Consider the following 16,754-nt stretch of genomic DNA (forward strand, 5'->3'; position numbering starts at 1 on the left):
TTGATATCGCACGCTGTTTTTTCTTAACACGTAATCCAGCCTCTTCTACTTCTTGTCTGGAGCCTGCACTTGGGCTCTAGGGCACACCCCAAAGCATGAGCGCCCAACTACAAGGCTTATTGGAACCTGAGCTCCATCAGTCAGTCCCATAGGCTAAGCTATCCCACATGCCCAATCTTTTGGCTGCCTGAACTTAAATAAGCATTGGCATAGCCAATAGGTCTCGCCTTTGGGACCTTAGAAGTGCTTAGCCATGCAACAGTTTTTGTTGCACAAAGGATATTGTGCTGCATAACTAAATACTTATAAGGTCCCAATAGCGAGACCTATTGGCTATGCCAATGCTGGTTTTAATTATAGTATTTGTGCATAGTGCGCGCTTTGGTTGCTCTTTTTTATCTACAGTACTGATTTTCTTGGGAAGAACAGGTGGGCTATTTTCTTCCCCGTTCGAATGGGGCTTAGCTGTGTCGGTGGTGAGGAGACACCAATTTGGGGAGATATCAGCATCCCTGATCTGCGCACTTCAGTGTACTTGAGAAGAGCTCCAGACATTAGGTTAAATAGCTGTGAAACCGCGGATTTACTGAGGGGATAACCCACGTCAGGGCCGTCTGTGGAGGCCATATCTGCCAGAGGCACGCTCTCATTGGCAAAGGTGTCAGGGAGCACGGGCAGGGCTTCCCGCCCTCACAAACACACCAGCTGTGCGGCAATGAAGCACACCTACACAGGTAGATATCAGCGCCATTTTAATTGTATGCGGACTGATCACGCACTCGGATTCGTTTTTAATTATAGTATCTGTGCACAGTACGCGCTCTTGTTGCTCTTTTTAAGTACAATATCGATTTCACTGGGCAGAACTGGCGGCCTCATTTGTCTCTTGTTCTCACAAGTCTTAACTGTGTTGGTAGTGAGAAGACATTAGCTACGGAGATAGCAGCATCCCTGGTCTGGTTTGTGGAGGGATCTAGACATCAGATTAAACAGCCAGTGTGAGAGGCTTTATAGTGCAACATCGTAAAATAGCAGCCTTACTGGGTGGAGATATGCCCATGGTACGGACCTCTGTGAAGGCAGTTTTCAGAGTGGAGCTCTCTCTAGTTAGCTTCCTGCCCTTACTTGGCTGCGAGGCACGCGAAAGCCAAGCTCACGGCACACGTCCATGCAGACAGCAGGACATGCTGCTGGCTGGAGAGAGATAACTACTGGCCATTAACAAGGGAGGTCGGCCGGGCTGGCGCGCAGTGCACGCACGCGTGCGCATGGCGGCGTGCTTTCACTTTAAACTGCGTTTAAAGTGAAAGCACGCCGTAAAAGCACGTGTGTTTATCAAGATGGCGGCGGGCTGTCCACTGTCCTTACATGCACGTGCATGCTGTTTGGTTTGGACAAATGGTGAGAGCAGCCATCTTTGTCCATCCCTGCGCGTGCATGTAAGGCTTTGGCAGAATCGATTGCAAAAAGTCTCTCTGACGAGAGCAGCGCATGCGCTGCTTTTGCCAGGCGAGACCTAATAAAAACAAGACAGACATGTGAGTTTGCATTTCACAACTCTCACTGGATGACAGAATGACACAAATGATGCGACACTCATGGTGGCACAGTACAGTAGAGTGCAAATCCCTGTTAGAGGAAGGTCACTTTGTTTCAATAGCCACTACGCATGAAAAAGTGACAGTCCAAGCGTATCATATTCACATTATTTGCACCTGTATTTGTGCCACCGTGTGCCCAGTGAATCTTAAGGAAAGCAAAGAATATGCTGCCCCAGCCTTTGTATCATAGTTTTGGGGCACTGGGCATCTTGCAAGGGGTGGTTTCTACCTAGTTCTTATTTTAGCAACATAGTCAGTATTTAAATGTATTTTAATCGACAAAAGCTGGTATTTTACCCCTTTGGAATATAAAATTAAAACAGTAACAGCAAGAAAAAGGCACTGTTGCACCTGGTCTTGCTTTGTCCCTAATCGCATTACGGAGCAACATTCAAAGCAGAATTCTATTAGAGCGAAATGAGTGGGAATGGACTTTTCCCCACAGAGAGGAGGGTAATGGGGTGAGTAGAGGAGTGGGTTTTAAAAACAACTAAGAGTGGGAGGAGGAGGGCAGGGCGAAGGAGAAGACACAAAAAGTTTTTTTTTAAAAAGAACAATAAAATACATTTACAAAAAACAAGTATCTGCCGAACGGGCCTTCAGTGGAGGGACACAGGCCACCGGAAGCAGTACTTGGTATAGCCACCATGACAAGAGAAAGACTTGACCCCCAGGAGAAGACGGTGCAAAGGAGGATTCCTGACCAATAGGAAGGGATCAAACGAGACCCATGGGGAAACTAGCCAATAGTAAGTAAAGTGACATGAGACTCACGTCGGAGCCAGCCAATGGGTAAGTAAAGTGTGGTGTGAGCGATTCATTGGTAAATAAAGGCAGGTAATGGGTTGGCTCAAAGTCCGTTGAAGATTTCTCTTTTTTTTTTTTTACTATAAGCGATTTTGCAACCACGGCGCAGGCGAAACCTCAGTTTCTTTCTTTAAAGCCCGTCATACAAATGGCTTTCTGCAGACCTTTCCAGGCCACCAATCTTATGGTAGTTAACAATCAGAGGAAGTCGGAATTTGCAGCCTACCTCTTGAACACTACTGATGTAGGTTGGACTGCAACACAATCCCATATGAAATTTTGGAAACTGACCTAATGGTGCATAGGTTGATTTGGAAAATGTCACACTAGTCGCAAATTGCGACCAGAGTATTAATGTTTCTGGCCCTTTGAGAGAATAATACCCAGTTCATGCGTATTGTATAGTAAAACACGTTCACGTGATAGATGTGTCCAAGTCTGTAGGCTCATCCTGTATCAGTTTGATTTCTGTGTTTGCTCATCCCTGCGGTACTCCAATACATGAACATGCTTCTGAAAATTTACAGTGAAAGAAGCTTAATCATCAGTTTGTAATCCCGGTGTAGGTGATGTCAATCTTTTAATCTGTACCTATGTGACTCTCGGACACAGCTACCCAAGGATTTAGCATACAGACCAACTTATAATAATGCCTCAGTAGCTGATGCCATTCTTGTATTCTGGTACTGGCTTACTGCATCTGGACTAGGTCAAACGGTGATTTTTTTCCTGTCCTTTTTTTGATTTGCAAAAACGCGGGCACAAACAAAGCAGTTCGAAAAGCTCCCCAGAATTATCAGACCGACTAAAACTACCCACAGAAAAAATTATGTAATCATTTAATGATGCGTTTTTTCACATTCGGAAAAGGAGAAAATGTAGTGAAATCAGTTTCGTGCTTTCCAAGCAGAATTTTAAAAGTCGGTAAAGAGTTATTTCAGGTAAATCACACCAGTTCACATCAAAGTATCAGAAGCACTGGCATCGATGATGCAAGGGTCATTGAAATCCACAACTATCAGTGAAACAAATCGAATGCAAATAGAGTTTGTTTGGCATGTTTGATGTAAAATTCTAACCCTGAAGCAAAGGATGCAATTTTGTAGCATACCCGAACGCAAAATGCATATATTTGCAACCTTAGACAGTCTCAGAATTGACAAAAACAATTTTATGTTAATGAGTTAGCTGGTTTCCAAAAAGGATTACAGTTCCTAGTTGGGTGTACTTTTCGATGTAAACGTATACATTGTGTTTTAACATGAGGAAGTCTATGAAAATAAATGATTTCCTTTCAAATTAAAATGCTCAAATTACAGAAGAATCCCATAAATTGACACGATCACGTGCACACAGTGACATCACTCCCTTCTAGCTAATGAAAAAGGAAACTTGACAATAACACATGCTTGTGTGATCGCAGTGGATAATTTGAGTAAAGAAGAAATTTTTTAAGCATCCTTACTCATGCGCCATTATACAAAATACATATTTTATGGAAGAAAGATTGTAAAAAGTATCGAATACAAGTAAAGTACACCATTAGTGTAGATCGAGCAGGCGCTACATGCTACATTCAGGGCAGTGACAATATCAAGTTCTCGTTCATTCAGTATTAAGTGTTACTATGTTATACATCGGTGTCCAAATATTGGCGGTCGGTGCACTAAGAGTGAACTGAGAGGTCCCATACTAACCTGGCCAAGTCCTGGCATACCTCCGCCGAGTCTTAACAGTCTGTCCATATTCCTAGAAAACAAAGAAAACACAAAACCTTTAACCTCAGAAATGTTTGCTGTATTGCCATGTATATAATTCACCTTCCGTCACTAAGTATGTCAAAAATATTGGTGGTAATTACAACACAACACAAGACTTCCTGTTAATTAACAGCACATATTAATTAATTCGAGAAGCTGTCTTCCCCACTAATTAACAAGCCTTATTTTCTACTTTGCTACTAAGTTATCCCCGTCGTCACGAATAAATATCTAATGTTATTTTGGAAAACCTTAGTATTATTCTGTACCTGTGCTTTCGAAACCAGATCTTTTAGAATGCATTAAACTCATTCCTTATGTATTAGTGGATACAATTTCTATGACTAGAAAGCACAAATAAAAAAAAACAGTACTATAAACGTAAGAAAAAAAAAAGATTTAAGCAGCATCCCTCATTAGTCAGTTCTGTGCCAATTAACTTACAACTTGTCAGCTGATATCAAAACTGCTTGTGATGCATAATGTGAACATATTATGAGGTAGTAATCAAAAGCATATTACATTGAAATAATTATATTTTTATTTTAAAATACTGTGAACATTATATTGATTAATATGTAGTTCAAGCGGATGCCTCCATATGCCAGTTTCTAAAACAAAGGACATAAGCATGTTTTATTTAAAATGGTAAGGTAGATAAGAACACAACACTAAAGCCCGTGTTTTTGTATTTCACGTTAAAACCATTGACCCATTTGCAAAGGCAATACGGCTTTACAAAGAAATCTCTTGTGTACTTGAGCTTACATTTCTCCACAATGAAGGTACTTATTTTATCAAGAAATCTGTACTTAAAATCAATCACCTACTATTTTGCATCAAAGAAAACGTAAATTAGCTCAAATCCCACTTATACCACTGATTTAGAAGGGTTACTGAGATACACCCTATTTCAAAGCATTCCTTCATAGACTACTCACAATTGAAGATGTCCTCAAAAGAGCCACCAATAAATAAAAGTCATACTTGGAGTGAGTGGCTGAGCTCAAATTAAGCTTTGGCCCACAGGAGGCCAGATACTGCTAAAGGTTATTCCATGCTGGTTCTCAGCATCGAGAGAATGGACAAGCAACTGGGACAAAGCCCAGGTGATCCTTGCACATAAAAGCAGGGTGCTTAGACAACATGCTCCTCAAGTCGTTGGGTGCAGTGAGCGGTCGATGGACATATTCCATGCCCAGTTACCTTTGTAAATATTATGTACAAATTGATGGCAGTGGTTTCAGAGAAAACTGCCAGCACCTCTGTTGAGTTTGCAAATGTAAATCGCAATACGTCTTCCGTTGTAATCCAAAGGAGCCTAGTTCCCTGCTCACATATGTGAGCAGGGAACTATGCTCCTTTGGATTACAACGGAAGAACGGTCCTTTTTAGAGGCACGGTACACTAGCCTCTACTTGTTTATCATAACTAGCTTTCCAGCTCACTCGCTATTGTTAGTGACTATCTAGATACATTGTGATTTACGGATTCACATTGGAATGGTAATACACCATTGAATATTCGTACAAGATAAGACAAGGGTGTCTTCGCTGATCTTGCTGTATTCAGACATTACCTTCTGCCTTGAGAAAGTTGTATAACGACGAAACATGTGTCGGCTGTTTATTTGCTACATCTACGTGTCAACATTTTGAAAATTGATCCATCTATGATCAAGATTGTGCTACCCTGCTCGTTTTCTTCATTGATCATTTCTGCAATTAAATTTATTATTGACTAATGATAGTCAGTTGGAACTTTTTGTTGTGCTGTGCTCCTTTGTTCAAATTTTTTAACCTTTGTAAATATATTCTTTAATAATTTGTAGAATTTGTTTAATAACTGAAAATATTAAAAGGAATACATAGGAAAATAAATCAGCAATATTCAAAGAAACTGCACATAAGAAAAGGAATAAAAATACATTTGAACCAAATAATCCATCTCAGAAACATAAAGTCTTGTAAATTAACAGAATGTAAAGCGGATACCTGAATTTATTTATTGTAAGTAATTTTGCCCAATAGGGGACTTCAGAAGCATACACTAGTGGTAGGTCGAATCAACTTAACAAGAAAAGCAGTTCTTTTGTCACCATTTTGTACGTCCTAACCATGGTGGAAATGAACACAGCATCTTGCTTATAAGTAAACAAGTAGGTTTTAACTGTAATGTTAAGAATGTAATTAGCGAATTGAGAAGCGCAGAAAAGACAGAACCAACATTATCACTTGGGTCATCAGAAATGCCACAACCATGGCCATTAGTCATGAAGGGTGAGGCCAGTGGCCACGCTTTGCACTCAGAAACGAAACGCCAAATGAGCTGCATTATTTTTTACCACCTGCATTTTCGATAGAAGGGACTCATTGGATGCTACAACAGGTGCATTGCCATAGTCAAGTTGTTATTAATGGTAGGTACCTTTGTCCAAGTAGGGTCCCTTCTTCCTAGTCAGAGTAAGGGAGTTGCACTCCTAAAATATCCCCTGCTCACCCCATTGGTGGCTTGGCACGAGCAGTCAGGCTTATCTCAGAGGCCGTGTGTGTAACATTTGCACATAGCCAACAGTAATACAGTGAAAACACTACAAAAGGACAGTACACCAGTTTAGAAAAATATCCAATAATTTTATATATCCAAAACAAGACCAAAACGATAAGAAGCCAACATGCAGTACTTAAAAAAATATACTTTGCAAGATATCCTTCAAATTGCAGAAATATCTCTAAAACACAGTTCGTACCAGTCGGTAACTCTGTCCGGGGCTACCGCGATCCTGAAAACAATAGTCTAACAGTTCCAGCCGACCGCGTCTGTATGGGCCAGCGAAAGCATGGACAGACTCGTGAACAGGACCTTTATCGTTGCGGCGGGCACGTTGATGCGAGCCGGACGTGGCAACCGTTGCAGTTGCGTTAGAAAATGGAAGCGGCGCAGGGTGCCGTTCAGGCAGCGGCTCGATGACGATCGTCGAGCCGACATCGGTGAGACCAAGGCTTACAGTGCACAGCCAGTCGGTGCTCGATGCAGAGCTGGCAGGTTGCGGTGCAAGCGACAGAGCCTGTAAGCAGGAGCTGGCGTCGGTCGGCATAGACGGCTGTGTGAAACGAGGCGGTGCGTCGTGAAACTTATGAGTGGTGCCCCCAGCCACAATGCAGTCATGGGTGTCGAAGTCAGCAGCAGCGACGGCAAGGCCAGTATGGTGAAGTGAGGCGAGGCGGTGCCCAGAGGTCGCAGTGCAAGCAGCGGCTTGATAGCAGCAGCGGTGAGACCAGGGTTGCAGTGTGAGATGCGGACGTGCCCTCTGCGGTACCGTCAGGACACAGAGCCAGCGACCGAGTCGGTGACAGTCAGTTGCGTTTCCCTTCTCTATGGCAACTGAAACAGCGGTTCCAGAAGCGGTACCCAGAGGTTGGTGAAGTCTTTTCAGTCCCTGAGACTTCAGAACAGGAGGCAAGCTCTACTTCAAGCCCTTGGAGATACTCAGCAAAAGTCAAGAAAGTCAGTCCAGTCCTTTCACTGCCCAAAACAGAAGCAGCAACTGCAGGCCAACCCAACAAAGCAACAACACAGCAAAGGGGCAGTTCTCCTCCTGGCAGCTCTTCCAGCTCGTCTTCTTGGCAGGTTCCTTGATTTCAGTGAGTTCTGGAGTCTGGGCCCCAGTATTTATACTCAAAATCCCTTTGTTCCCTCAGGCAGAGAGTGTCTGTGCTTAGTCCTAACCAGTTCTGTCCTCTCTGGCCCAGTTTCCTGGCAGGAGGTGAAGACAGCATTGTTCAAGACAGACCAGGCCCATTTAGGCGCTAGAAAATCTCCTTCCACTACTCTAAAATGCAGCCCAAGTCTGATCAGCCCAGCCCTGACTCATCCAGGAAAGGCACGACACACCTCGACATCCCCCCAGTGGCTGTCTGAAGAGAATGCACATCCCCAGTCTCTGTCCCTCCAAAGCCAGACAATCAATCCACAAACCCAGCAGACACACAAGGGATGGCTAAGCAAGGAAATACCCACTTTCAGAAAGTGGTATTTTCAAACACAGAACATAAAAATCATCTTTACTAAAAGTTGTATTTTTACACCCAAAGTCCAGGCATACTAAACTCCATTCTGTGAAAGCAAAAGTGATAATAAGATGTTATAAGTAAAACTATGGGACAGATAGCCTTGCAGTGGTGAAAAACGAAATAAACTGTAATTCACCACCAGAGCATGTCACACACACCGGTACATGACCTACCTTTATCATACACAGCACCCTGCCCACAGGGGTACCTTGGGACTACCTTAGGGGTGACGTGTAAGAAAAGGGAAGATTAGGGCCTAGCACTTGCCTTGTCAACAGGGCAGTTACAAACTGCGCGTAGACCCTGCAGTGGCAGGTCTGAGATACCTTTTCAGGGCTATTGCTGTGGGTGGCACAATCAGTGCTGCAGGCCGACAAGTAGCATTTATTTATTTATTTTGAAGGTTTTATATAGCGCTGGCTAGACCCAGAGGTATCAGAGCGCTTTACAAGATAAGGATAGTATAAGGCACATAGGGTATAAAAGCATATGAAAGGTAGTGCACCAAAAATTTACAAAGTACAGACAACATGAGCATTATACAAAACCAGATAAATAAACAGGGGCAGGAGCTATACATTTAAGTAATTAGGTAAATGGTGAAACAGGAGAACAGGGTATATAATTACTGAACAAATATAGTGTGATAGATAAGCAATCAGGAGTAGGACAGAGGTTAGGAACCCCAATAATAATTGAGGAGGTGGGTTTTGAGGTCTTTTTTGAAACTAGACTAGGAGGGATTACAGCGCAGGTTTTTTGGGAGGGCGTTCCAGATAATAGGGACATTGCCAGAGAAGGAGCAAGATTGTGTAGCTTTCTTTTTATGCAGAGGTGGGATTAGGAGTAGGGTGTTGGTGCTTCTCAGAGGTCGAGTGGAGCCTGCAGTGTGGAGTTTCTTTGAGAGGCAATGCAGAGTGTTTTGGTGGAGGACTTTATGAGTAATGCAGGCGGTTTTGTAGGCAGATCTGCCTACGATAGGGAGCCATTTAAGAGATTTGAGAGCCGGGGATATATGATCAAAGCGTTTGCAGTCCATGATGAGCCTGGCAGCAAGGTTGAGCACAGCTTTGATTGGAGCTAGGTGTACTTTGGGGATTCCATTAAGGATGGCATTACCATAATCAATACATGACAGAACAAGCAACTGAACTACGAGTTTGAAATAATCGGTGGGTATGAATGGTTTAATTTTCTTGAGGTGGCGGAGAGTGAAGAGGGCTCCTTTGGCAGAGTTTTTGATGTGAACATTAAGGGTTAGGGTGTTGTCGATAGTGATGCCAAGAGATTTGACGGAGTTGGACAGGGTGAGTGAGCAATTGAGTGCATTGAGGTCAGGGATCCATGATTGAACGGGTAGAGGGTTATTTTTGGGGGAGAAGAGAATGATTTCGGTTTTGTTAGGGTTGAGTTTGAGATGATTGGAATGGAACCAGGTTTGGATCTTGGTAAGGGTGTTGTTCAGGTGTAAGATGTCAGCATGAGTTTTAATCTTGTAATAGATTTGGGTGTCATCGGCGTAGAGGTGGCAATTTATGCCTGCTTGGTTAAGAATGAGGGTGAGGGGTTCCATAAAGAGGTTAAAGAGGGAGGGAGAGAGAATAGATCCTTGGGGGACTCCAAGGGAGACAGGAGTGGGGGTAGAGAGACAGTTTTTAATTTTGATTTGCTGATTACGGTGTTGTAGATAAGAGATGAACCATTTGTCGGCGGTGCCATTAAGGCCGAAACGGGTCCTTAGCACATTAAGTAGGGCTGAATGGTTGACTGTATCGAATGCTGCGGAGAGATCAAGAAGGATAAGAAGGCAGGTCTCGCCATTGTCAAGTGATTGATGGATGTCATCTATGACATTGAGCATTGCCGTTTCGGTGCTGCAGCCTTTTTTGAAGCCAGATTGAAATGGGTCGAGAAGGTTGAAATTTTCTATGCGTTTATCTAGTTGTAGTAGGACACATTTTTCAAGTACCTTTGAGAGAAGGGGGAGGTTAGTGATGGGGCGGAGATTATTTAGGTCATTGGGGTCAGCATTGGGGTTTTTGATTATGGGTGAGATTTGACCAAGCTGAAGGGAGGAGGGGACACAGCCCGTGGAGAGAGAGGTGTTGATGATTTTGGTCCAGAATGGGTAGATGATGTGCTTAAGGGCAGGGACAAGGTTGGAGGGTATTGGGTCTTTTGTGTGGGAGGACGGTTTTAGATTGCCAATTATATTGAGGACTTCAAGCTCAGTGACGGGGAGAAAGTTGAGCAAGGAGGCATTGTTCTTAAGTTGAGATTCAGGGGAGTTGGTTACTGGAGATGTGGAAGGTGAGAGGCCTGTGGAGTGGTGGGGGGTATGGAAATGGGCGGGTGAGGAGGCTCGCTGGGGAGCGGCAGGATAGAGGGCAGAGGAGAGAGTGTGTCGTCTGGAAGGGGGGATGTGGAGTAGGCATTAGAGGTGAGGACAGGATTGGATTGGGAGTTGGAGGATAGTTGTGTGGGAAGGAAGGATTGGTCAATTTTGGCAATTTTGTCCGAGAAGAAGTGGGCAATTTCTTCACATCTGTCTGATGAGGCTGTCATATTTGGAGGTGCGCAGGAAGTTTGGGTTCGGATGATTTTGAAGAGTTCCCTGGGTCTGTTTTTTGCACGGTCAAGTTGAGTGCAGAAGAAAGATGCCTTTTCCTTGAGGATGTGTTTTTTGTAAGTGGATCTGGCATGTCTGAGAAGTGCAAGATGGGAGGGTGAGGGATGGTGTCTCCAGGTTCTTTCCGACAGTCTGAGTGCCTGTCTCTCATTATTTATCTCTGTATTAAACTAAGAGTTTGAGGGGGTGTTTCTTTGGTTTTTGAGTTTAGGCAGGGCTAGTTGGTCAAGAATATCTGTAACAGTATTGTTAAATAGTTCAGTGAGCTCATTCGCATTTTGGGAGGGGGGGGAATGAGAAGAAGTTGAGCTTGGAGTTTCGATTGTAGAACTCCTGGGGGGATGCCTTTTAGGTTTCTGGTCAATTTCTTAGGTCTGGTAGTTTTAGGGGCAGGGAGGTTTGCTGAGGTAGCAATGGTGAAGAGTATAAGGTGATGGTCGGACCAATCAGTGGGGATGATATTGGTAACGGAAGTCAGATCATCGTTGGACAGAATGACGTCAAGTATGGATCCTTTAGTGTGAGTTGGAGATTGGCAGAGTTGTTTGAGTTCGTTGATTTCAAGAAGTGTAGTGAGAAGGGAGATGATGGGGTCATTCGTATCATTCCAATGGAGGTTAAGATCCCCAAGAAAGAGATTTTTTTAGTTGGATAATGCTGATTGCGCCAGTAGATCAGATAAGCCCTCAATGAAGGGCTGTGGTGGTCCCGGGGGGCGATAGATGTTGTGTAGACGAATTGGGCGGGAGTTTTGAGTTAACAGTTCTGCTTCCAGGTATTCGCATGAGGAGTAGCCTGTGTTAGTGATAAGGGAAATCTGAAGTTCCTTTTTGAAGATAATGGCTAGCCCTCCCCCAACTCTGTTAGGTCTGCTCTGTTAGGTCTGTCTTTTCTAAGAATAGAGTATCCCGGGGGGGGGAGAAGGTCAAGTATGCTCGTTGAGTGGTCATTTAGCCAGGTTTCAGTGAGGAATGCAATATCAATGGATTCACTCAGGATGGTTTCCGAGATTTCCATGGCGTGTAGGACCGCGGAGCGACAGTTAACTAGCATGCATTTCAGTGGTGTGGGGTTGGGTATGGAGGGTGGGCCAGAGTGGATCAGCGAAAGTTGAGGTGGTGGTCTGGGGGAAGCGGGGGAGGAGGGGGTTCTATTTGTTCCTATGATAACAGGGATGGGGGCATAAGGGAGTGGAGGGTTGGTGGTTGGCAGATTAGTAAGGTAGGAGTTACATAGGTCGGCGAGGACGGACGGGGAGAGATGGTTCGAGGTGCGGAGAGGTCTATGCTTACGGCATCGGAGAGGCATTTGATTTACAGGCCCTGGCACAGTCAGTGCACTTTACTAGGGACTTACCAGTAAATCAAATCTGTCAATCATGGAAATCACCTTTCCATGATAACAATTTACACCAGGAGCACGTGCACTTTCACACTGAACAGCAGTGAGAAAGTGTGCAGAGACCCTAAACCAGCAAAAACAGAGTCAAAACCGGGAGGCCAGAAAGCAACAAGCATTGGCATAGCCAATAGGTCTCGCCTTTGGGACCTTATAAGTGTTTAGCCACGGTTGATCCAAGGTTATTGTTCTGCATACCTAAATACTTATAAGGTCCCAAAAGCGAGAGCTATTGGCTATACTAATGCTTGTTATTAATATACTCTGCAAGTAGCACTTTAGAAAGTGTGGCCAGTCCTCCTGCTGACACATTTTGGGAAGCCTGTTCCTTTTGCTGTATTTACATAAACATGGAGTAAGGTAGGGTATTCCAACTGATTCATGGCGCATTTTATGATGTTAATTATTGATGATATTTTATCTGGTGATCATAATGTGATGTACTGTGAGTTTTAATTAACTTAACAATAGAGTCTTACTTACATAAACACTGATGCATCCCTTTTCCTAGTGAATTATCAATGTATGCTCTAGTTCAAGTTGGAGAGCCCTTGTGTGGTGTTATAGTCTAGTTGATTGCAAAGTAACTACACAGAATTTTTATTTTTAGACATAGGCTGATCACTAGTGCATTTATTTTCCCAACGTGCTTCTACCTGCTCGCGCTGGTGTGCAATCCGCACCTGATTATAAACTCAGAACAGGGATTATGGGCAAATTGTGGATAACCTTTGCTTGTTCTATGATGTGCAACCCTGAATGTGTGCTATTTGCCGCTCACAAAGTTGTATTTATCAGCTGAATATCGCGAGGGCAAACTCATGTCATACCAAATTTGACCCAATTTGAAATCCCGCCTGAAACGGGATTAGCCTCATAGGTGTCATTAGGGCCCACGTAGTTTCGCCGTGGCTGCGTCAACTTCCGGTACTGGGCAAGCACTGTGGTAACCCCCCCACCCTCTCCCATTCAACCCCCCCGTGCTCTGCAGGGCAGCCTTCCTGTGTGTGGATAATCATACACATATGTTGACGGTTCATTTCACAGGCCAAGCGCTAAGACGATTCTGCCAGCGTGGCCAGGAAAAGCTTTTAAAATTGCTGCATTGCTAAAAACACTCTAGAATAAATGTAAATAGCACATGTATGGATAAACACAAGGTCAACTCGATGGCTTCGAGGACAGCACGGGGGAACACAAGGTCTTTATGAATGGACTGAAATGTGTAGTTTTTTCAAAACTGTGCAACTCTTGCTGTAGTATTTATTTCGATGCTGGCAACTTGCCAGATCACATTGGCCTTGCTTGCTAGTGAGTGAAAGAGGCAGTGCAAACGAGCCAGTTCCTGCACAAACGTGCTGGCTGTCTCGGAGTGTGATTGAGAGCAGATGCCACCATGCAGAGAGTCTTTCTTTAGGAAAGTGTTCAATGTGTTGGCTCTATAATCGAGGTAGTAAATTGTGATATGCCGTAGAGGTTTGTAGATGATAAGCGTGCATGTTTATTTATTTTGCATGTCAGAGCCGCAAAACCGTGTGGATGAAGTCACCTCGCTGACTGCACCACAATGTACGTAGTGTTACAGAGAAACAAAAACAAGCATTGGCCGCGGCCGCGATATATGGTGAGGGAGAGGGAGAAGCGGGAGTTGTGTGCGCGCGCAGCCAATGCTACGAAAGTCATTGCGATCACGATCGCTGTGAAAGCGAAAGTGATCGCGACTACGAGCTAAAGGCGTTCCTGAGTGCTGCTGGCTGGCCTAGCGCATGGCGGCTGCGCGCATGCACGCTCACGTGCACGCAAACGCTAGGCCAGCCAGCAGCACTTTTATAACTCAAATACAAAATGTCTCTCCGAGCCAGCGCAAGCGCTGGGCTCAGCGAGACCTAAAAAGACAGGAGAAACACTGAGGAAATATGAATTTTGTGATCAGTTATGTCCCCTATCGTAGACCCCAACAGCTCCATGTGCATGCTATAAGTACATGTATGTTCCCTCCAGTTCCAGTTTTGAAGACGCAAATACATGTGCGTCCACCGTCAACATGTCCTCTTTCAGATCCACCATGAATGGGTCAGATATTCCACTCCTAAGTATGAAAGGCCACCGACTTTATGTGGTTCACTTTCCACATTTTACAGATTCAGGCGAGTAGGCCCTGAATTCTGCCATCAAGCCTTTCCTGCTTTCTGCCTCTGGAAGCTCCAGCCCGAGCCTGCATCTGTATCCATGAACTTTGTCCTACTCCCTGCGCGGCTAACGATGCCTGATCCAGCCTGTTGCCTGCCAAAAACTGTATTTCACCTTCAAGATTATCTGCTTCGCTCCTCATCCGATGCATTCCTGTCTAGTAGTTTAGGTAAACATTCCTCCAGCTACCGTGCAAGGGGCCAGGCCTCACTGTCCTCGTGCAAGTAATTCATAGCCCCTGTTACCATGGAAGATTCCTGCCCCCTCGCATCTCATGTAGACACTTAGACGCTCGTACACGCACTAACAGTCAGTATAGAATAGATTCCGTCCGAGAGGCCTTTCCTTTTGGATAATACAGTTCTTTAAACATAAGATATTAGATATGATTTGGGATTAGGTTGACATGACCCCTCAGACTTCTGTCTCCACATGTAGAGCTAAATGTCAAGTCCCCTTCACCCTCTAGTTGCACGTCAATCACACGTCATGCGGCTGCGCACGCATCTCTGCCGAATATTTCTGCTGATATTGCAGGATTCTCTTATGGATCCACCCACTTGTGACATCATGTATAATGACGTTTTCTAAGTTACGCCTATATGTCCGCCTTTTTGGTTACGTATGCATATTTTATCTCTCTTATCAAATGTTACCCCTCCTGCATCTGTTACACTATAATGCATTTCTTATAAAAGTGATTACCTGTCAATAATGTATTGACTTCCTTCCTGAACCCTCATGGTGATGGAGTGTGAAGCCTGCAATTCGAATTGTATTTCCTTTGTAGAGGAATAAAGCCTTTTAGAACCTCTAATACCACGGATTCTGCCTCTTATATTTACTGAGTTATTCTTACTAGACTTTACCGCATAAAAAATAGTACCGGTAATGAAATATTTACCACAGAAATTGGCGCCCGAACAGGGACACTTTCTCATCTCACGCGCCGGAGGTGCGTTGCGGGCCCGGTCTCCTGCCACAGCTGAACGGACAAAAACGCGTACCTGCAGGATTTCCTGTATCTCCCTTCGGCCAAGCGGGGGTGACTGAGGCTGCGATCAACACCCAGACGAGGCGGTGAGAAGTGCGAAGTATCCCGACCAGAGCCTAGCTGAGAGAGCAAGATCCGAGGTATACAGAGGCCCACCAGGTTCCGAAGTTCCGAGTCCAGACGAGTCGAGTCCAGTCCAGTCCGGTCCAGTTTCAGTTCAGTTCCGAGGCCTTCCGTTCCGAGCTACCCGGTGAGTACCATTGCCGGGGAGGCATTTAAACGTGCACATAATCTGTGCCGGTCAAGACGGGTTTGGGTACACAAATCTGGTCTGCACTGTTTCAGCAGTGTATCTGTACTGTTTAGCAGTATATCTAGTATGTCTTGCAAATAATTAAGTATTATTTAGTGTTAGTATTATGTCAGTAACTAGTTTCTTATTAGTCATCATTATTCGTTAAATGTTAAATATTAAATGTTTTAATACGTTCTATACATTGTGGTGTGAATGATTGTTCATTATTATGTTTATTGTATTAAGTGTGATTAAAATTAAGTAACCAGATCAAAAATGCCGTTCTTTTCAAAACTAAGACAGATCAAAACTAGAAAAGGGGTACTCGAAGAAGCTGTTCCCATTCCACCTAGGGATACTCCAGGATACTTTATGTATCATAAGCATGGCCTAGATGCCGTGTTATTTCTTGATTTATGGGTGGACTACACCAAAGATTTACCAGGGAGTCAAAGATGGCCCGCAGCGGGGACCTGGGATGCAGATTGCATCATGAGAGTAGAAGAAGAATTATGGAAAAAGAAAGCCAGACAGTCACAGAAAGATGCCATTGAATTATGGCGTAAAGAATCATATAGACGTACAGAAAAAGCGCTCAGACAGGAAGAGAAAGGTAGGGAGAATTCAAATAAAACCCGAGAAAATGTATTAATAGAGGAAGGTACCCGAGTAAAAACAGAACAAGTAGATAGACAAAGAAATACTCTTATAAATGGTATGTATCCTCTTCTGGCCGAAGGATTACCTAAGGCTACCCCGGAAATACCAAAAGACTTGACTCCTCCATTGCTCCCGATAAAAGCACATCCTAAAACAGCAAAGGATGTTTTCCTTTCCTCCTATTTAGATGACATAGCTCCCGAGTATGCTAATACCATACCACACACACCGCTTGCCGATGGTGTTCAACACCAAGAGCATCCGTCTGTATCTCCGCAGCAACAAACTCCTGCACTAGTTCCAACAGGTCCGTCCGTTTCTACTGTTTTTCCCGCATCTACAATTTC

At 44.1% G+C, this 16,754-nt stretch overlaps 1 protein-coding gene across 1 annotated transcript in view; it reads right to left on the reverse strand.

Moving 5' to 3' along the window:
* Positions 1-16,754, reverse strand: part of PSMD14 (proteasome 26S subunit, non-ATPase 14) — a 391,539-nt gene that overhangs the window by 322,522 nt on the left and 52,263 nt on the right. Inside the window, exon 2 of the mRNA XM_085645445.1 lies at positions 4,106-4,157. Within this exon, the coding sequence (XP_085501571.1) occupies positions 4,106-4,153 (48 nt within the window). The 5' untranslated portion in view covers positions 4,154-4,157. The remainder of the gene's footprint in view (positions 1-4,105; positions 4,158-16,754) is intronic.

Source organism: Triturus cristatus, chromosome 3_1, assembly GCF_964204655.1.
Source record: "Triturus cristatus chromosome 3_1, aTriCri1.1, whole genome shotgun sequence".
Taxonomy (NCBI): Eukaryota; Metazoa; Chordata; class Amphibia; order Caudata; family Salamandridae; genus Triturus; species Triturus cristatus.